The 22,579-nt window shown below is 38.4% G+C and overlaps 2 protein-coding genes and 1 long non-coding RNA gene across 4 annotated transcripts in view; 1 reads left to right on the forward strand and 2 right to left on the reverse strand.

Moving 5' to 3' along the window:
- klhl43 (kelch-like family member 43) overlaps window positions 1-3,546 on the reverse strand; it is a 12,424-nt gene extending 8,878 nt beyond the window's left edge. Inside the window, exon 1 of one of the 2 annotated variants that reach the window (XM_035991410.1) lies at window positions 3,276-3,546. The gene's annotated coding sequence lies outside the window, so the exon portion shown is untranslated. The remainder of the gene's footprint in view (window positions 1-3,275) is intronic. The other variant, XM_031295644.2, reaches the window with a different exon arrangement.
- The window catches only part of LOC116047126, a 22,433-nt gene extending 13,446 nt beyond the window's left edge, over window positions 1-8,987 (reverse strand). The window contains exons 1-2 of the long non-coding RNA XR_004104332.1: window positions 8,974-8,987; window positions 1,062-1,074 (exon numbers count right to left, since the gene is read on the reverse strand). This is a non-coding gene — a long non-coding RNA (uncharacterized LOC116047126). The remainder of the gene's footprint in view (window positions 1-1,061; window positions 1,075-8,973) is intronic.
- On the forward strand, window positions 4,408-22,193 carry eloa (elongin A). Its single transcript, XM_031295647.2, has 13 exons — window positions 4,408-4,492; window positions 4,638-4,753; window positions 7,992-8,048; window positions 8,724-8,836; window positions 11,352-11,947; window positions 13,495-13,814; window positions 14,698-14,809; window positions 17,162-17,314; window positions 17,708-17,805; window positions 18,521-18,701; window positions 18,879-19,008; window positions 19,891-20,060; window positions 20,166-22,193. The coding sequence occupies exons 2-13, from the start codon at window positions 4,682-4,684 to the stop codon at window positions 20,225-20,227; spliced, it is 2,064 nt and encodes a 687-aa protein (XP_031151507.1). The 5' UTR covers window positions 4,408-4,492; window positions 4,638-4,681; the 3' UTR covers window positions 20,228-22,193.
- Window positions 22,194-22,579: the final 386 nt, after the last annotated feature.

Here is a 22,579-nt window from a genome sequence, read left to right on the forward strand (position 1 = left end):
GCTTACTGTTACTGCCCATACAGGCTTCTTCAGCAACATCCAGCAGCCAGGACACTGCATAACCTCCTCACACCAAAAATTAACCAAGAAGAAAGGTTATTTGACAGCAGCCAAGAGTTTCTGTGAATGTGACCCTCAGTCTTATGATCACAGGGGCACGGAGCCATTTAAACATGTGGGTGAGAAATTCAGTGTCAGGGCCAACTGGAGACACGAGGGGTAGGATGATGACACAAATAAGATAGATTCATGCAAAAACAACAAGGTGGAAGATAAAAAATAATACCTTGTGTCCTGTTTTTACCAATGACCACAACTCACAACATGAACAATCTTGTCGCACATTTTTTCTGTTTAACTTATTATTCCCCTTTTCTTATACCAAAATCACAGTGTAAAAGTACTCCATTACAAGTAAAAGTCCTACAGAAGTATTATCAGCTAAATGTATTTAAAGTAAAGTTTACTGTTGTAGCTGTTTGAGGTGGAGCTGGTTTAACTATTTTATATACAGTTAAGTCCAATGGACTAGGGGTCGGGCCCCTCCAAAGGGTCACAAGATACATGTTGAGGGGTCGTGAGATGATTATTGGGAGAGGAAAGAGGAAAAACAAAGTTCTGTTTAACAAATTGGTTTTCATATTTTGGACTTTATTTTGGACTTTTCTAATCTCTGCTTTTTGTTGTGAATTATTAGATACTTTTATCTCTTTGGGCATAAAACTGTTTCTTTAAATGTAACTATCTTTGTTGAAACTGCTAATAATTCATAGACTGAAACATAACAAGGGGCCCCAAATAGGTTGTGAACCACTGGTTTAATGGGTTGTGTTTTATAAGCTCATCATGTGTTTTTTAAGTAAAATCTCTAAAGTAAACAGTAACTGTATCTGTTATATGAATAGGAATACTCTAAAGTACAAGTACCTCAAAAGTAAAAGTAGCCTACAGTACTATGACTGCAGGATACTTGAGTAAATGTACGTTGGAACTTTCCCCTTCTGCAGATAACGTGAAATGTAAAATCAAGGTCTTGGCGACGTTTCAGACAAACAAACCACTTGTTCAGTGATTCTGTGGCATGAAAATAATCTCTGCACAGATCAGCCATCAGAAATATCTAGAACCAAGGTTAGAGCCGGGAGCAGCTGCTCTGTCATCCACCATACTGGGAGCCAGACCTCACTACCAGTGTCCCCACCCCACCCCCACCCCAACCATCACTGACAAATATACTGTAACTAACAACAGCATCTCCTTTCAAAACAACAGCACCGTGGCCATATTGGCAACCAGAGGAGAACTGACTACATTTCCTTAGAAGTTTCCTGAAAGAAATGCGTAATTTGACTTTTTTTGCATTTATTTCTTATTTATTTAGTTACATAATAGTATTTATGTACCTATTTGTGGTTGTTATTTATGTGTGTTTGCATATGTATGTATGTTTATGTGAATGTATATTTTTTATTATTTTTTTATTCTAAAATATATTTTTGCTCAGTAAGTTACTGTGACTTTTATATTAATGAGAAAAAAGCAGAAGAGTGTCAGTTTTCATGCTGTCACAAGACTTCTGAAGGAAAAAATAACACTTTATCTCACTTTTAAATGAAAAGTTGAATTACAGGTACAGGTTTATTTTTGAGGTTTAGTAAGTAAGTAAGTAAGTAAAATTTATTTATAAAGCGCTTTTCACAGATAAAATCACAAAGTGCTGTACAAAAGAATAGGTAAAACAAACAATATAAAATGTATATACATATGTAAAATTAAAGTTTAGGCTGAGCACAGCTGTTTCCCATCTTTATGCTAAGCTAATTGCCTCTGGCTCCATACTTAATGTATAACCATGAGATTTACTGTATATCAATATTCTCATTTAACTCGAGCAACAAGGCAAATAGTGCATTTCCCAAAATGTTGAACTTTTCCTTTTAAACCTGCAATAACAGATTTGTTGGCCACTTGGAGGCAGTGCATACAAGCTGTGAACACAACAAAGATTACACGGTATTGTGTTTAAAGTTGATATGACAGAAATGTTAGCAAACAGTTGCTTATTTACACATCCAGCAGTTACGGAGCAACATTATCTTTCATTTAGAGGTGGTTTCTGTCCACCAGATGGATGTAAGTCCAATATTTACCCTCTTTTTGCTCTGTTTTTGGTCTCCACCCACTCCTGAGAGAAATATTTGTCTCTTTAGCTGCTAAATGCTCCACTATGTTCAACAGCTAGTCTCTAACTGTGTGTGTCTGTTGTTTGGTACTGAGCAGGTAGTGTAAAGTGGGTTTTTAGAGCTTTTCCATTAAAAACAGCTGCCTGCGGTGGCCGAAAATGACACTATAACAGCAGTTAGAGTAAACCAAAACAATGAGCTAAAAGGCGCTAAAACACACTGCAGAGTTGGGCGATAATTTTGTGTGGGTTTGTCAAAATATTGACTACAGCTGCGATAAGGTCCTTATAGATGACCACTGAATTTAATCGACACTACTGACTGTCTTAATAAAACCTGAACATTATATGAGCTTTATCAGAGTGGTATATTAACTCTTACAGAGTGTTTCTGTTATTTTGCCCCTCACTAGTACCTGCTCATACACACTAAAAACACCACCCTGCGTGCCTCTCCACCACTTCTATCGCTATGTGGCTGCAGCTGAATTCCTTGTCTATCTCATGAGTGTATTTATAGGTGCTGACACACACAACATGTACTTTGTGTGAGTATTTTGTGTGTTTTACAGCTAAGGACTGGAAAGAGAAGGACCGACACCCCCCTGCGGTGCAGCAGTATCCCAACAGCAAATGGCAACTACTTCACATTTCTTCCATTTAGCAGTTAAATATGAATATTAGTATACATTAACAATTAATACGATGATGTCATTAAACGTATCATTTGATATTCAGTTTAATGTTCCAGCTGGTGGAGGTGGAGCTAATTTTAACTACTTTCTATGTTGGATAGTTGAATGTTTAATGTTTATCATACTGATCATATGTTTTGTAAAGTATTTAGAGTAACTAGTAGCTAATTAAAAATATTTCACTCTGAAATTTAATTAAGTAGTGTAAAGTAAAGCTCAAGTGAGTACATGTACTTCTATGTAAACAGACAGTCTTCATTTTAACTCACTTCATTGAAAGTTTAGTTGAAATAAAAGTGTAAGTGGAGATTTTAAGATACAAAAATCAACTTCCTTTAAGTTGCAAACTCTTCTAGACTCAACAAGCTGTGATGCAGTGAAATTGAATGTATTTTTACCTCTTTCTCCCTGCTGATTCCTGCTCTTCTTCCCTTCCTTTGCTTTCTCAGCTTCACTTCTTTGAGCTTTCTTTTACCTTCTTTCTTTTTTCTTTGTTGTCCTCTAACAGGTTCCTGCTTGCTTCGTCCGTCCGTCCTCTGTCAGTCTGTCAGAGTGCTGTGTGTGTTTGTGTGTTTGTATGTGTGTCAGGATCAGAAGGAAATCAGGGTCCCAACCAAAGCTGTAACGTATAATTCAACGCCCCCCTCCCCATAACCTCTAAAATTCAACCACGCCTCCCTGAGCTCACATCAGATCCTCTTCTTTCATTTCCCACCTCCATTTCCAAATACAGGCACTCCTCGTCGACCTCCCCTCCAAAAATATCCCATAGAGGCCGTCTCTCCTCTCACCGACCCCGCCTCACCCCCCTCATTTCAGGTTTTAGATTTGGTTGTATGTCTGCTTTCTTTGTTTGATTGTTAATCTCACTCATTCCTCTTTCACACCAACAACACAGGAAAAACTCTCATTGAGGATCTGCATACACAGGCTTAAAATACGTTATCTAATGTATCCCTATATTAAAGGGGGAGCACAGGTTGATAGAGTTACTATAGTATTACTATAGTTACTTAAGATACTAACTAGCAGTGGTAGAAGTAATTCAGATACTTTACTTGAGTATAAGTAGCAATACCACAGTCTAGAGTAAGTTACTATGTATATAGCATACTGCTAGGTAGCTTATAAATCCCCCATTATCAATTATCAACATTAACCCAGTGATCAAAAAGGTATTATTAAATGTTATTAACCTATAATAATAGCTACACCATAATGTGTTTGTTGATTATATTTTGTATTAAATCTGAAGCTGCAAAGTAACGTGTAACTTAAGCTATAAAATTAATGTAATGAAGTAAAAAGTACACTAAGTAAAAAGTAGCAGAACATGGAATACTCAAGTAAGGTACCTCAGAATTGTATTCAAGTATACAGTACTTCAATACAGTACTTAGCTAATTTCCACCCCTGCTATTAGGTCTATAATAATATTGTACACTGTGTTGCCAGGTTACTACATGCTAATTCAGCGTTTTCACTGACGTCAAACTAACAGGTGTTCCCTGCGTGCTGCGTCAGCTGTGACCGTGACGTAGTTCCGTCTTTCACGACTGTTCTCTTAATGTAGCTAGTTACAAACTTCAGGGGTTTTCCCCATTCCTCTTAAAATGTAATTATTTATGTATTTATTTATGCTGCTTTATAACTAAATATTATCCGTTTAATTTTAAACGGCTATGAAACGCCTTTTTCTCGCTGTAGCGGTCACTAAACAAGCGGAACCTCTCCGTTTTTTTCTCCCTTTCTCGGTTCAGTCAGAATGAAGTAGTTTCCGGGCGACACGGTACCAGCAGTAAACATGGCGGAGGAACTGCTGGAAACAGTGGATAGACTTCAGTCCCGGCTCCTGGAGAATCCGGAGCCTCGAAAGGTAACGACTGGACAGGTCGAGACGGACAGATTTGGTGTTTAGCACCGACTGTCTCCCTAAATGCGACGGTTTGTCTCCGGTACCCAAAACGAAGCCGAGGCCACGGCAGTTCTCCGAAAGTCGCAACGGTTTTTTAAATGCTGCGTTTGAGGGCCGCTCTCGGGCTTCGTCTTCTGAAAATCTTTTACCTTAAACAGCATTCAACTGCTTTTTTGGGGTCGGAAATACAAATGATAGCCTAGTTGTAAATATAAACGATAGTTCTGAAACTACAGTAGTTTTCTGTAGTAGTCCTAGCTAGTTGTTTAATATATAAATCGTGTAGTTCAGGGGTACAGAAGGCAAATCATTCTGTGGCAGCTTGTGACAACTGTAAAGTAAACAAACGACACAGGAATGCAAATCATGACAGCCCACTAATCACCATAATAGGGCAGAAATAAATGAATTGCATCATGTTGTTTATAGGCTACATCGAATCCAACCATTAACCCTATAGGTGTAGTTTATGTCATCACAAATGCAAGTTTATAGAGGTTGACGTGACATGTAGGCTATAAGATCAATTCTCTGTCTGTCAGATAAAACACTGACTTGTTAACACTAAATTATTTTAAAATGTTCATAAATAACATTTAAAATACATTCACCAACAGAAGTATAATACAAATACAAATGAGAAATGAGAGTCTTTACCACTAATATCCCATCATAATAATATCCATGTGTGCTCACCTTCCAGATTTTCCTTTTTTTTTATCCTGTACTGAACAATACAACAACGAGGCAGCACAACTGTGGAACTACAGATCGTTGGGATATGTCTGAGTAGCAAAATCATTTAAAAAAATATAATTAAGTATAGAGTACATGACATTAAAATAAAATATAATAAATAATTGACAGTTCTTTTGCAGTTGAATTTCAGGAAAATTTCAGGCTTATTTGTTAATTTAGCTTTGTGATCTTTCACAATTACGAGAATTTGTGTATATCAGTACATTTTCTAGTTTTCCCCTTCATTACCAATCCATATTTCCCTACATATTTTATTTGTACATTCTTTAATTGGCTTCCAATTCAGCCGGGAGTGACTAGAAGACGATATGTTCTGTATTGCAGAAGGAAAATAGGCTACATTGCTTTTTAATTCACCAGATATTCGTGTCTGACTTTTGATAGTATTGCATACTGTAAAAGTTCTTAGTATCTTAATACTTCTGAAGAATCCAAGACAATACTGTTGAATTGTTGAATAGATTTGGACATGTATTGCTCACTTTAGAATTTCAGCATTTTCGACAGCCTGTGAAGGCATCATGTGAGACGTCACGATAATTAAGGGGTTTTAACTAGTTATAACGTACTTCTTTACGCTGGCTTTTAGCTTATATTAACACCTGTCAGCTTGGTTTATTATCGCCCATACACACTCTATCTGTTAATAAAATAATAACATTAACCACAACATAATTTATCTTTACAACGAAACTCGTGCCAGAGTAGCCGTTAGCCTTTTAGCTAACGTTCACTAACGTGTGGAAAGTAATGACAGTTGCACCGACTCCAGGCCTGTACTGTTAACTGATTTATGGAATTTCACGTTACACAAAAGCTGCACATCACTGCACTGGGATCTGCTCTTAAATAGTTTAACATGGTTAGATGATAAATAACAATGACAATGACCGACCTCTCCTTTGTTTACTTTCACTGCTAGCCCAAAACAAAGCAGTCATGATATGTGTGATAACGTTAGGTTTGGTAAACAGGAGCTATACTCGAAGTCATTTTTACTTTTATTTTTTAAAAAAATGGTGAAATCACAGCTGAGAGATTTTTACTACAGCCCGGCCCGGTTAGGCCACGTTGTTATTCAGTCTCCATGACGCAGGGCTGCTAAATGCTGCTGTTTGCAGTGTGAATCAGACACTGCTGTTTAATTTAAATGATCTGTAACCAACAGGTAACGTTATAAACTAGGTGTGATTTCTGTAGGTCACCCAGCTTTATATAAGACAATAATGAGAACAAAGGGAGTCCACATCTGAGAATATTTTTATGTAAATCATTCAGAAGGGAGTGATTGAACAATGATTGTAATCGAAACCTGTGAACAAACTGGTTGTGTGTGCATACAGATGTATGCTTTTAAATTAATAAATGAATGAACAGTCATCATGAAGATTAGTTTTCAGTAATGACATACAGTGTATTATGAATGATACAGCTACAAGTAGACTGAGAATGACACCTCCATCCTATCTTTATTATGATGATTATTATTTATTTATTCTAAGAACATCACTGTGTCACTTCTTCTGCTATATGTATATATATATATATATAGAGAGAGAGAGAGAGAGAGAGAGAGAGAGAGAGAGAGAGAGAGAGATATGAATCCTTTTCTTTCTGCAACTTTATATCACAATTTTCTATATATTGCGTGTTTTAACAGTTGGTATTAAATTGACTTACATTTTGCAATACAAATATATGAAATAACTTCAATAATATTCCATATACAATACAACTTCATTTAATATTATAATTAAAATACATTTCTGTTGACATTAAAATAACCTTAACTAAAGGTGAACTTGCCTGCTTTTGCTGTTCTTCAACCTCATCTCTTGCTCTAATTTAGCAGATAGAGTTTGCTCTATCGTCATGGAGATGGCTCAGTTGTCGCCAGGTGACCCTTAGCGTTGAACTTCCACCGTGTGGTAACAGGTGGTCATCTATGACAACTGAGCCATCTCCATCTGCTGAGGAAGACCGTGAGATGAAGCTGTAAACTCTGGAAAACTTATACTGTAAGATTAACATATAAGATTATTTTGTCAAACTACAGTTTTACCGTGTTTATGGATGAAAGAGCGAGACAGGAGTGACTGTTTTTGGATAATCCAGTTAAATAAATATGTTTATCAATTAAATACCTTACCAAATCAAAATATTTGATCACATTAACGCCAAAAATCATATAAAAAGACAGTCTTGACTGCAAGCAGTCCATCAGTGCTAAGAGAAATAGGTACTTTACTCTTCCCAAAGATTTTAGATTTAAATGAAGATTCACATTTCATTTCATTATTTTCAGTAACACCAAAGTAATAGTACCACTTATATTTAGCCACACTGTGTAGACCTCTGCTATAGTATTGATGCTGAAAATGTGTCCACTTTAATACTAGAATCTTTCTCTAAATTATTTAAATGTTCTCTTGTTTTCCAGCTTCTGAAGACTTTTAAAAGACTGGGGGAACTTCCCATGACTGTGGACATACTAGTGGTAAGGATCCTCTTGATTTCTAAACTAGATTGTCAGCCAATTAGTCTGTATCCTTCGCGCTCCACTTCCAGGATTGCTCCGGTGCTGCAGGAAGTTCCGCCGAATGCATGTATTTTCCGTTTCCTTCCGCTTTCTTTGTGTTGGAATTTTAAATTCGGTGGATTTATGAGGACTATAATTCTGGTGAAACTGTTTCAAGTTACAGCGACCTGCTGGACCTCCAGAGTCAGACAGACAAGACCAGATAGCCAGTTTGGGAAGGAGCTCTTTAGCAAGGCATTTCATCACTGATTTCTCTAATTGAAAAGCGATATAAGAGTTGGACCTTTTATGGGAACAAAAATGCCTTGTGCTCAGTCAGCTTTTTCTTTCTTGTCATATGAGATTTATGGCAATTATCAGCACAGCCTCGACATGTTGCAGCTGAAGCTGCCAAAGATATGGTAACAGCTGGAAAAGTAAAAACACATACAGTACAGACAAGATATAAGAGAATGTCAGACGCTTCTCATATCTAAGTAAAGTAAGACTTTTAGGCTAAAAGTATAAATCGAAACAATATTTCATTAAATTTATGTGTTGTTGATTTAAAAAAAGTAAATCTGGGCTTAGATGGGAGAAAGAGAGAGTGATCAGTGTCCCATGTTTTCACTTTGTTTTTGCTCTCTCTTGTAGGAAACTGGAGTCGGGAAGACTGTGAATTCTTTTAGGAAACATCAACTGGCTGGAGAGGTGGCAAAAGGCCTCGTAGCCAAATGGAAAAAACTGGTTCCACAGTCTGCGGACAGGTATGTTCTGCATTACTGTGCCTAGACGAGCAAACAGTAGTAAGGAGTGGAGAGCTCCATGCTTTAGCTCTCATGTCCCCGTTACTGTATGTCTCTGTCTCTGCAATGATCATATACAATATAGATGCACCATCTACTTGTAACTTATTGTCAATCAACAGGGGCCCAGTTTTTCCTCTCCCCAGGCGACCTAGTGGTCTTTTTTTAAACAAATAAACTCCAGTTTGGACCACATTCACTCTGAAGATGAGTCATATTGTGGCGCATGTTTAGTTGAGTAATGCTGCTGAGATGATGTTTCAGGTGAGAGACATTATGAGAAAGGAAGCAAGCACATCAAACTCCAGGGAGAGGTAATCAATAGTTGACCTTTCTTGAAGGTTTGTTCCTGATCAACTTTTCTTTCAGGTTCAGAAAAATAAGATAAAACAGAACTTTATTTATCCCAATGGACATTGTTGTGCAGCAGTTGCAGAACAAAGTAAGAGAGAGTGCGACAAATATAAAATTTAAGTAATTTCAATAAACGGACATCCAAAATATACTCCATTACAAAAATATAAACAAGGTAAGGGTCATAAGTTCATATATACAGTATTCATGAGTGCTGACTAAAACTAGACTAAAATCCAGCTTGCTAAATATAAATGAGAAATAAAAAGCTCCAACTTTATGCACCAATAGAGCTCATAAGTAACATCCCGCCTTTTAAACGGCTCCGGTTCCGGAAGTGATTTTCCCCTTTCAATTGCTCCTTTGATGTTTCAGAAAATGCTTATATAAAGAGTTTTAGGCGTGGAACCCAACCAACCAGCTACGAGATAAATCACGACCATCATTCATTCTATTTCAATTTATTTATTTATTATTAGTTCTGTTTGCATCCAGCTTTATGAATAAAGGGATCATTGGGCCTCACTCACCAATATCTTCCTAAGTTTTTTCTTAAATTTGTTCTTAAGAAAGTTCCTAAGAAAAGTCTACGTCTGATTCATGATGTTTTCTTAAACAGCAGAATTGTTCGCAGGTGTGTTCTTAGAATGATGAATCCTAATGCCTTCGTAAATTGAAAGCTTGTGCCCGTAGCTCCTATTTAGCATAGGTAAACGCCCCGTTAATTCCCATAAAAGGGCATGGGATGACAGGGCTGTGTGTACACTGTGACACAGCACACAAGAGAAATGTTGAAAAGACGTGGTAAAGACTGTGAAGGCCTCGACTCCAAAAGAAAGAAAAACTTTAGTAATTCTGAAGTGGAGGTGCAGCTGCAAGAAGTTAGTGAAAAACGAGACATCATATTTAGTAGCGTCAGCAGTGGATACATGCAGCAAATAAAACCGATGCATAGAATGCAATTACTCATGCAGTGAACGCTGTGTCTGGAGAAGGGCGCAGAAGTGATGAAGTAAAAAATAAATGGTTTGATCTGAAATCTGAGGCAAGAAAAATATTTCTAAACATAGAAGACAGATGCTGGCCACCGCAGCAGCTGTAAATACGCCATTGTGTGGTGTAGTCCTAGTCCGCAGAAATATGCATACTTTGGGCGTATAAATAGCACGATCAATCACCTATTATTGGATGGCAAGGATCCCCGTTAACATTATTGACGAGAATTGAAGGAAAAGCAAGGCAAGTTTATTTATATAGGCCTAGCACTTTTCATTCACAATGGGAATTCAAAGTGCTTTACAAATTAGCAGAAGTGTAATTGTAGTGTGTATTTATTAAAACAAACAAACCTATAATTGTGTAAAATAATTATTTACAAAATTATAAAGGATATAAATATTAAATTAGAACTGAGTAAAATGGTTTTACTACTTTTTTTGCTCAAACATGTCAGCTCTCAATAGTGCGTAAGAGTGCTCTGGAATGTGCGTAGATTCTGTTCCTACCTAAGAACATATCCCAAATAAGAAAACATTGCTGAAGGCCAGAATCTTCATGAAAACTGCGTAAGTGGGGTATAAGAACAAATTTCTTCATAAGAACGTTTGGTGAATGTGGCCCATTGTGAAGAACTGTCCTTTTCATTATTGACATGTTAACTCGTAAGAGGCGTATACATGTTGTTGTTGTTGTTGTTGGGTCGGTTAAACTCCTAAAGCTTCATGTGATTTATTGCATATTTTGCATGAAAAAATGTAATCTGCAAAGTATCTGGTAACTACGGGCACCAGAAACATACATGTGGTGGTAGTGCAATGTCTCCCCAAATGGAAACAGTGTCCATTAAGGCTGCTGGACGTCAGTTCCACTGTTAGGTAGTACATTGAAGAAACCTTTTTAAAGCTTTAAAAACTCATTGTTAGTTTGTAATTACAAGTTGCTTGTAATCATTAATTCGGATAACAGAACATGGTATGATCACATCGTTGAAAGACGATAAACAATAATATTGATTCTCTCCCAGACATATTACCAATACATCACATTTGTGTTGAAGTACTGCAGTTGAGTCCAACAGTACTGTGACTGGTGTTTTTCACCACTGTGTATCTTTCTACCTCAGACCCACCAACAGCCTCGTCAAAGAGGCACCGCGCTCGCACACACACCCTCGAGGGCCAGAGGCAGGAGGAGGTGGAGGAGGCCACAGACGCACCCGGGAGCCCTCCCCTGAGGAAGAGCCCTCCTTCATGGAAGAAGAGGAGGAAGAGGGGGAGGAGGAGGAGAGAGGCTATCACACGAACTACTCGCCCTCACCTCCTCAACACAAGCAGTACAGCCCTCCACAGCGAGGAGGCTACCAGTCGGACGAGTATGAGAGCCCTGAGCCTGACCTGGAACCTGAACTAGAACCTGATCCTGAGCCTGAGCCTGAGCCCAGTCCTCCTCGCAAAGAGGTCCGCCACACCAAACCAAACAAAGAACCCAACAAAAACCACCACCACGGCGACAAAAACAGGGACAGAGACGAGGAGCGGCGGCAACGCCATGCACAGATGAGTAGCGATCGAGGAGGAGGAAGGGAAGATGGTGAAGGGAAGAAACGCAGCGCAGACAGAGAGAGACAGCAGAGTCCAGTACTGAAGTCTGCGAAGCATAGCAAGAAGTCCACCACACATGAGAGTAAGAGGGAGGAGAAGAAGAAAGGAGGCGATGATGGTGAGTGTGTTTGTGAACGTACAGTTTGTGTTTGATGGGCGCCTGGGTAGCTCACCTGGTAGAGCCCATTTACAGAGACTCAGTTCTCGACGCCGCGGGTTCGATTCCGACCTGCAGCCCTTCGCTGCATGTCATTCCCCCTCTCTCTCCCCTTTCATGTAAGGAGAGCTATCCTGTTAAAAATAAAACCCAAAAAATAAATAGGATCAGTTTGTGTTTGATGGAAGAGGCTCACTGTGACACCTGAGATACTTTGGTTACAGTCTTATCAAGAGTCATTTTCCTGTTTTTCTTCTATCTGAAATTTATGAGGCAATGTAGGCAAACAGTGTGTAAACATTATATTGCTTTAATAAAGAGCTGGAACAAGAAGATACAGAATATATTTATGATACTGTTAGACCGCGTAAAATAAGAATATTATAGCTACTTAAGAGGAAACAAAAATGGGAAAACGGGTTAAGGCTGCACAAGTAGGGCTGCAGTAGTATACACCAGAAATGACTTTTATGATTACAATATTGAAATCAGGACTGTTTATCTCTTTACCTTATACAGTAGGTTATCTCATTGAACTTTTATTGAAGATTTCAAATTGCAAAAAACTGCCTTTACTTTCATCTTTTGCTCAACAAAAACCTAAAAAAAAACCAACCTCAAATGTACAAAAACCTTAAATTTAAATAAGAATTTCTTCCTGTTTTGTAAACATTTACGTTTTGGTAGGTATAGGCGATGAGATGGAGTGACTTCTTAAAGCTAATGATCAATAAAACTGGACTCTATGATAATTATACCACAGCCAACAACAAATGTAAAGGATGTATTACTAATGAAGAAGGCAGTTACATTACACCTGCTCATCTTTGGAAAGCAGAGATTAGTTAATTACAGCTATGAACACTTTGCACTTGTTTTGGTGCTCCAGAAATGCTATTGTAAACACAAAGCGGACAATACAATTGCATTTCATAAACCTTTAGTCATTATACCGTAGAAGCCAAAAATAATAACAATGTTTTTATTTGATGATTAGTTGTGCAGCTCTGTGCACCAGTTTCTGTTTCATCATTCATTCAGCAACATCCTGTAGAGATACAATCTGTTTGTTAAGTAACTGACAGGAAATAACAAACTTATAATTCTTTTTTTTTTTTTTTAAATTAAGTAGTTTTAAGCCAAATTTAGCATAAATGTCTGTTCTTAAATGTAAAGACTTATCTTCTTTCCTTTTCACATATTTTAGTAAACTAATATTTATTTTTTTCATTTGTCAAACTATTTTTGAAGACGTCACTTGAAGACGTCTGGGAACTTGTGATGGGCTTTTTCGCTATTTTATAGACTAAACGGTGAATCAATTAATAGAGAAAATAATTGGCACATTAATCGTGAGTTGCAGCCCTAGTTTGATCCGGCCAACCAACTATTTGGAAGGTTTCACCATGTCTTAGCTTCTGGTAGTTGTAAGTCACTTAGGACTTGGCTCTTTATTTCCCACGATTCACTGCATCATCTAACGTTTCCATTCGCCTCTGTGTTTCCAGGGCGACCGCGGGTGCCGAAGGATTCTCCACCCAAAGAGGAGGAAGAGGACTTTGAGACTCCCACCATGTCGTTTGAGTCTTTCCTCACATATGACGCCCCAACGCCTGTCAAGAAGAAGAAGAAGCCATCATCATCGTCATCCTCGTCACACAGTCGACCGCCTCACTCTTCTTCCTCCACGTCGTCCTCCCATCGTTCACGCACTCCTCCGCCTGCCCCCTCATCCTCCTCCTCAAAAGGGAGCAAGGCTAACGGCACTCAGAGTACCAAGAGGCCACATTCAGGCTCCAGTTCGGCAACACATGAAAAACGCAAGAAGGTAAGGACAGCAGCAGACATTATGAGAAGAACATTTTACATTTACTTTGGATTTTTTTCAGTATAATTTAAGTAGGGCTGTAACTAACAATTATTTTCATTACCGATTTATCTTCCGGATTTAAAAGAAGTCGTCAATAAAATATCAGAAAAATGCCCATTATAACTTCTCACGGCTCAAGGTGATGTATTCATATTGCTTGTTTTATTCGACCAACAGTCCAAACCTTATATATAATCACTTCACTATCATTGAAGAAGCTAGAGAATGTTTGGCATGTTTTCTTGAGAAATGAGGGAAAAGATTATCGATTATCCAAATTGTTGCTGACAAATTTTCTGTTGATCGACTATTTGATTAATCGACTAATTGTTGAAGCTCTAAATTTAAACCCGCCGTTTTTAAATGTTAAAAATCTGTTGAGATCTGGTTCAAAGACTTTATTGACCCACTACTGCTTTTATTTTGTAAAAAAAGTTTGTCTCCCAGCAGCAGTAGCTTATTCCACTGTCAAGATCCTTCAGGGAGGAGCAGGAACCGGCAGATTTCAAAGGCTTAAACAAGTTTAGAGTCTCAAGTATAACTAAAGCTTTCTTTCTGTGGTTTCTCTACAACTTGCAACAGTCTAATAAAATAATTTGTCATTGGAAACTGGGAAACAGCTCACCTGGCTGTTGCTTCATATTTAACATATGAGAGTGGTATCAATGTTTTTATTTAAAAACGTCGTCGCAAAAAGAAAGCTTATTTTTTAATTTGACTGCTTTTCTCTGCCTACCAACTTTTAATGTGCCTTGATTTATAATTATTGTATATGAAACCTTTAGTTTGATAAGTTGTAATCAGATCCTGCTTGTTAATGTTTATGTTTATTTGCTTGCAGGGGGTTGAGGCCGTTGCGACTATTCCTGAAATCCCTCTGCCAGCGATTCAACCCTATTACAGACCTCTGCCCTCCATCGATGTCACTCCGCTGTCCCCTCAGAGACGGAAAGGTAACGCTCTCACCTTAATAATTCATGTCTTGTTTATGAGACACCGTTCCTTCTTCTCTAAAATAATGACCATTAGGCTACCGTCATTTTTTTTACAACTATACAACTCGTAGTCCATTCTAGTATTTCATAGACAAACAATGAAACCGTATGAAACCTGTATTTTCTTGCTGTCAATGCTTGAGTCATTTATGAACTTCTGTGGAGTTGTGACTACCATGCAGTGTGCAGCAATTGAGTAACAATCAAGTGATAATCAACATTCTCCAGTAACCTAATTTACAAGAAACCTGGTTTCTGTAATGAAGTGGGACAGGGATTAGAGGAATTTCCCAGCTAAATTTCTCCTGGAGCGCGCTGATTTCTTGGCCATTTATACGGGTAATAGGGTTTCTAATCGGATTTTTACAATTACAATGCAAATGACAGACAGACAGACAGACATATTTAAAATGTTTCCATTTAAAGTTTGACTTAAGTTTAAACAAAGTAGCCTCTAGAAAGCTAAATAAGTTTGTTTCTCCTGCTGAGTTTTCACTCCACAGCCACTGTCACTCTGACCCACGCTGTTCCTGTTTGTACTTTATCTTATCAGTCTTATTTTACTGTTTACTGAATGCTTTCAAGGCAAGGCAGCTTTATTTATATATCCCATTTCAACAACAAGGCAATTCAAAGTGCTTTAGTCATTTTGGAGTTAACTGCTAATGCAAACCCAACCTTTCCAGCTGTTGCTGCTTCACAGTGAAACATTTCCACTGGCGAAGCGGCGGGATGCTTTTATTGAGTAACAATCAAGTTCCAATCAACTTTCTCCAGTAACCTAATTTACAGGAAACCTGATTTCTGTAAGGAAGTGGGACAGGGATTAGAGGAACACAATTTCCCAGCTAAATTTCTCCTGGAGCGCGCTGATTTCTTGGCCATTTATACGGGTAATAGGGTTTCTAATTGGATTTTTACAATTACAATGCAAATGCAGGACAACGACTTCAGACAGAGAAATAATTCTCATATTTAAAATGTTTCCATTTAAAGTTTGACTTAAGTTTAAACAAAGTAGCCTCTAGAATGCTAAATAAGTTTGTTTCTCCTGCTGAACATTTGATTTGTAAAGAGAAGCTGAGTTTTCACTCCACAGCCACTGTCACTCTGACCCTCGCTGTTCCTGTTTGTACTTTAAATTATCTTATCTGTCTTATTTTACTGTTTACTGAATGCTTTCAAGGCAAGGCACTGGCAAAGCGGCAGGATGCTTTTATTGTGAAGAAGTTATAGGAAATGCAAAGTGTTCGTCAGCCAGTTAGCAGAGCTTTATTAGCGGTGTTGTTCTTTAATTAAAAACAGGTCTAGTCAACCAGATATGGAAATATTTTGCGCTATTTTGTTATTGGATACATTTTAAATACTGCAGGGAGATATGGCACAAACAGAATCTAACCCTACTACTACTACTAATATGGAAAATGTCTATAAATACACTTGTAATAAGCAAGCCATGCTGCCAAAATAAGGTCAGCTGTAGGAGCGAAATATTACTGACCGTCTATGCAGATTCAATGTAACTAACTAGGTTACTAAAGTGCATGTAAACACGTTCTCTGATTACCTGCGTAATCTGGTTTCTGGTGTCTATGTAAATGTACTGAGGGAGGTGAGTGAGCACATGTGTAGATATTGACTGAATTTGCATTTTGAATTTTCTGAAAGTTCACCAATTGCTTTGCTCATTTCAGTGATGAATGTTTTGTATCTCCCAACACATAACTGTAAATGTGCATCTATGAACCTCAGAGGCCTGGAGGCTTCTGGGTAGAGCTGCAAAGATTAATTGATTAGTTTTCAACTATTAAATGAATCTCCAACTATTTTGATAATCGAATAATCGGTTTGAGTCATTTTTTTTTTTTTTTTTTTTTAAGAAGAAAAATTCTCTATTCCCTATATATTCTAGTTTCTACTCTCTTCTGTGACAGTAAAGTGAACATCTTTGAGTTATGGGCAAAACAAGACATTTGAGGACGTCATCTTTAGCCTTGGGAAACACTCATCGGCATTTTTCGGCATTTTTATGACATTTCATAGACCAAAAAACGAATTGATTAATCCAGAAAATAATCAACAATAAACATAGTCGCTCGTTGCAGCCCTACTGGGGTCGCTTAGACTCAATTAAACAAAACTTGGGTGTCAAATACCAAATTGTAGGCTGTGCGAACAAGTGAATGTTTGCATAATCTAGTTCTTCTTGTGTTTTTTTCTTTCTTGTCAGTGTCACCATATCTGTAAAGAGTTCATCCTGCCCTGCTCGGTGTCACACTGTCTGACTTTCACTCCCTTCTTTACTTTCAGTTCCTGTCTGCAACGACGAGGAAGATTCCGGGTTCACAGGGAAGCGATTCAACTCTAAGATGGTGGTGTACTCGGGATCAAAGACAGCTTACTTGCCCAGGATGATGACTCTGTATGAGCAGTGCATCCGTGTGCTGCAGAACAACATCGACTGTGAGTGGTGCTGCTGTGTATTCTATATTCAGGAGCAACAAAGCTACAGAACAGTCATTGGGTCTTCCAGCAGGTGGCACCAGAGCTCAATGTTGTCACAAGCTTGTTATGTATACCATAAAATAAGCACTTAAATGTATTGATAATGTTATGTTTTATTATGCATTCTGTATTCTATACAAATGTGGAACTGTGATAGAGGTGCCAGAGGGTGGGGCTTACCACAAAGAATAAAAGATAAACGGAAGGTCTACATGATCCCCGGACAAATGTTTGAGAGTCAATATGAACTCCTCTGTGGTCACACATCCCAACTTCCCAACCTGTTATCTTAAGGTGGTTAAGACAAATAAACACTGTTGCGCAGATGTGACTGTTCTGTGCCTCTTTCAGCCATCGCTGAGGTTGGAGGAGTGCCGTTCGAGATCCTGGAGCCGGTGCTGGAGCGATGTACACCAGAGCAGCTGTACCGCATCGAGCAGAGCAACCAGGTAACACACACACACACACACACACACACACACACACACACACATACACACACACACACACACACACACACACACACACACACACACACACACACACACACACACACACTTTGTCTTTCTATACCCAGGTCAATATAATGCATTCCATAGTGTTATGCTCCGTCTAGGGGTGGTCGAGACACAACATGAAAAAGACCTGTCTTACCCAAGTCCTAGACAGCCACAGAGACAGAATGCTCAGATTTAACAACTGAGGTGTTTATATATAAAGTGCTTTAAAATAGATGGAGCTCCAGTGTGATTTCAGGGTGGGCAAACAAATCTAACTAGCAAGGTATACAGGGTTTTAAAAAAGCTATAAGACCGATAGAGCTCTACGTTAGGTCAGTGCTTAAAGCTAACTGGAGATTCCAACCGAGCCGCCCCACTGTAACTGTAGTTTAAAGACGTCTTAAAAATACATTACAAAATAATTCCCAGTGATTTAAGACTGGTGGGGGGCTACTTGGGCCCGGTGGGTCACCAGGCTTGCAATACACTGGGGGAAACACTGGTATAACAAGTAGAACCCAACAAAGTCAGAGAAACAAATGACTTACCTCTCTAATTGAAAAAGACGAGAGGAAAAAGAACTATAGCATGACGAGCACAGTGTGTAGGAAGCCTGAGAAGCCTGATGGCACTTCTTGTTGATTGTGTTCCTCTGTTCTTTTAGTGGTTTACGGAGGAATCTGACGAGCTGTGGATGCGTCACTGTCAGCGGGACTTTAAGCGCGAGTCTCCTCAGGAGTACGAGTCGTGGAGGGAGATGTATCTGAGGCTGCACGACGAGCGCGAGGAGCGACTGAGGATGCTCACCCAGAACATCTCCTCCGCCCACGCCAACAAGCCAAAAGGTGGGAGAAGCATCGAGTCACTTATAGTTTTATATTAACGAGCACTAGAAAGTGACAACAATGGACATTCGTTAAAAAAAAAGAAGAAAAAAAACTCTCAGATTGATGTTGAATGTTTATTTTTAAGGTCTTTGAGAGTTGGTGATTTAGTGTGAGTGTTGCGTGTTGTCCTGGCAGGTCGGCAGGTTAAGATGGCATTTGTGAACTCGGTCGCCAAGCCGCCACGTGACGTCCGCCGCCGACAGGAGAAGTTCGGCACCATCAGTGGTTCGTCGGCCACGTCCACCGCAGCTGCAGCTCCCATCAAGTCAGTATCACATCCAGCATATTGACATATTTGGCATTTAGGTTTATGACTTGAATTTGGTGATGAAGTGGCACTGTTGAGATAGATTAAACATAAAACAGAGAGATCACTTTACATAAATATTTTATTTATGTATGCACAGGGTTTCTCCAAGGGTGTATTTACTGTTAATCAGGGGAGTTAATATGTGTCATAATTACAGACCTTATGAATATATTAAAATATTTGGTGATAATGCTAACCTAAATTTTTCAATAGGTGTTTTTAAAAGTAAACCTATGTATTTTTCTAATTTGACAAAGGTTGTACATTTTCTGTATTCTCTAATTTCACAAAATTAGTGACACGTGTGTTTCAAGATATGCTGTATATTCAACTACTGTTTACTAATGACACTCACACTCATTCTGGACAAATATTTTTGCATATCTTTAAATCATAATTTATAAAGACAGCATTTTTAAACATATTTTTACGCATTTAATACCCTAATTAATTAGCCATGCATTTAAAACAAAAGGTTTTTCTCCAAACGTATGTATGGAAATGAAGTGCCGATCAACAGAAAATTCATTGAGAACAATTTTGATAATTGATAAATTGTTTATGTAATTTACAAGGCAAAAAGAAACCAGATTCTCTGTTCTCTGCCTCTCAAATGTGGGGATTTACTGTGTTTCTACATTATAATACATGATAAATCAGTAATTGGAAAGAAAATCAGTAGACAATCAATAATAATACTAATCATTAGTTTCAGCCCTGATAGAAATTTGAAATGAAGTCTATTTTCTGCACTTCTTGATTTAGTTCAGTGTTTTGTGGCCCTTTGTTTTAGATTTAGCACAGTCACTGACTTTTTTCTCTTCCTGTGTCTTTCAGAATAAGACCAGCTCCCGCAAATTACTCTGGTGAATCGAGCCACTCCTCTTCCTCCCAACTTAACCCTTCTCCCAGCTCGTCTCGCTCCTCAGCACCAGGAGGAGGAGGATCAGGAGGAGGAGGAGGAGTAGGAGGAGGACCTGCCGCCCGGGACAAGCCACAGGTCAAAAGTAAGTGTGTGTGTGTTAACAGTCCTGAGTTTAGGCTCATAAAAAGAGCCAGAATTATGTTTTGAGTTCTTTTAAATCTCACCAACCATTTGTTTCCTCTTGCAGAAATCGCCCCCATGATGGCCAAAACTATCAAAGCTTTCAAGAACAGATTCTCCCGCCGATAGTGTGAAAGAGACTGAATGTATTTTATGAATTCCAACTGTATTTTTTAATTTAAGTATAGAAAGGTTTTACTGGAGAGCCCTTGACCCCACACACACACACACACACACACACACACACACACACACACACACACACACATTGTTTTTATTTAACTAGTGGCATCTGTTTTTAGGGGTCTTTGAATAAGTATTTAAATCATCAATGACGGTCAATGGGTGTGACGTCTGTGAAAATTATGAAAAGGAAGTCGCCAACTTTTTACAAGACGCAAAGGACACACACACACACACACACCTGCAAAGACACAGTCTGTTATTTTTCTTGTTTTCTTGCAGCCATTTTAAAAGGAATAGCTTGACCCTTTGGGTAACAAAAACTCTTTGTTGCTTTCTTACAGAGAGTTAGACTAGAAGACTGATACCACTCTCACGCCTGTACGCTAAATATGAAGCTCAAATCAGGAGACGGTTAGCTTAACATGAAGACTGCAAGCAGGGGGAAACGGCTAGCCTGGCTCTGTCCAAAGGTAACAAAATCTGCCTACCTCCCAGCACCTTTAAAGTTCACTAACATGTTGTGTCTTGTATGTTTACACCGTAAAAAAATGCTTAAAATTGTGTGTAAAAACGACAATTTGTAGTTTTATGGGGGGTAATGTGCCAAACTACAATTTGGCCAGGATCAGTTGCCAGGCAACCAGTGGAGACGCCAGGATGTTACTGGTCAGAACCTAGAAAAGATTTAGCAGGTATCCCTCCTGTGAAACACAGAATTGTCATTTTTACACAGGAAACTACACACTTTTAACTGAGACACAACGTGTTAATGAGTGAGATGTGCTGGTAGGTGGACTCTGCTCCCATGCTAGTTGTTTCCCCGTTTCCAGTCTTTATGCTGAGCTAAGTTAGCCGGCTACTGGCTGTAGCTTTATATTTAGCGTACAGACACGAGAGTAGTATAGATCTTCTCATCTAACTCCTAGCAAGAAAGCAAAAAAAAACATACTCCGTCTACTAAAATATAAAACTTTTCCTTCACGGGACAGAAAAATTACTGATTATTTTTCTTTTAAAGAATAGTTGTTTGTTACGTTTCATATGATCAAATGATACACTACATGAAGAACACACACTTTTTACAATGGCTTGCAAGGTGCATGTCAGCCGAGACATCAGCAGGCTGGTTAAAGACTCTGCTTTTTTAAAAACAAACACATGCATATTTAAACATGTTGCATTTTTTTAATATGTAGTGCGATAACACACACACACACGCACACACACGCACACACACGCACACACACACACACACACACACACACACACACACACACACACACACACACAATGTAAAGTTATTTTAACCCTCCTGTGGCTTCAGATCATGATTCCCTGCTGTTAAGTGTGTGTGTCCCTGTTCATATCTGCTTCACTGTGAGAAATAGCTTGAGTGAATGCTGAAGAGACTGCAGGAAGAGAAGAGGAAGAACAGGGAAACGGAACAATAAGGAAGGAGGTTAATAGGACGTCTGCAGCTTCAGTCTACAACAACGATGAGATGTATTTATTTTCAACACTGGGACCTGGCACCCCACATCATGGGCCTGAAAGGAAGTAGATTCAAAATTGTAATTTTAGTAGATTTTAATAAATGTTATATGGTCATTTTTATTAAAATTGACGTTTTGCCCTTAAAAACTGTGTGTGCAGAAACCTTTTGTGTGGTGGTGTTTCATCAAGCAACACAAACATCCTCTGTGCGTTTTCATGAGCTTCATTTTCTCTCTAAATGACTAAACAATTTAAAGTCTGCAGAGGAGGAGGTACAGTAATATGGAAAAACTCACTTCTAGAGAATGTCCTGTTGGCCTGAATAAAGAGGTATTAGTATATTGTTTACATAATGTTATCCTTAAATCATGTATTGTGGCATTTATTCCCAATTAAACCTACATTTTGTGTTTTTCCTTGTTTCAAATATCTCTTATCATTAACGTCCAGGATGTAAATAGATGGTATCTGTTTAGTGGTTATAACTTCCATTAAATTTAATAGGCCAGTTTAAATTTGCTCAAGCAGATAAATTGGTCAAACTTAAATGAGTATTGGAAGGTTGTGCAGTTTTATATTTTAGGGAAGTGATTCTCAAGCTGGGGGCCAGAACCTTCCATAGGGTCCCAATATAAATCTGAGGGGTTACATGATTGATACTACAAATGCAACAATCTGAGAAGGATAAAAGATAACAGTACATTTATTCTGCTGTACTAAAGTACAATTTTGAAATACTTGTACTTGAGTATTTCCATTTTATGCTACTTTCTAGTTTTATTATTTATATTTGACAGCTTT

Source organism: Sander lucioperca, chromosome 14 (assembly GCF_008315115.2).
Source record: "Sander lucioperca isolate FBNREF2018 chromosome 14, SLUC_FBN_1.2, whole genome shotgun sequence".
NCBI classification, from domain to species: Eukaryota; Metazoa; Chordata; class Actinopteri; order Perciformes; family Percidae; genus Sander; species Sander lucioperca.

Excerpts from the sequence above, each read along its gene's own strand:
- eloa (XM_031295647.2), top strand. The coding sequence starts at position 4,682 with ATGGCGGAGGAACTGCTGGAAACAGTGGATAGACTTCAGTCCCGGCTC. Across the intron at positions 4,754-7,991 it reads AGAATCCGGAGCCTCGAAAG|CTTCTGAAGACTTTTAAAAG; the intron begins GTAACGACTGGA and ends CTTGTTTTCCAG. Across the intron at positions 14,810-17,161 it reads GTCCCCTCAGAGACGGAAAG|TTCCTGTCTGCAACGACGAG; the intron begins GTAACGCTCTCA and ends CTTTACTTTCAG.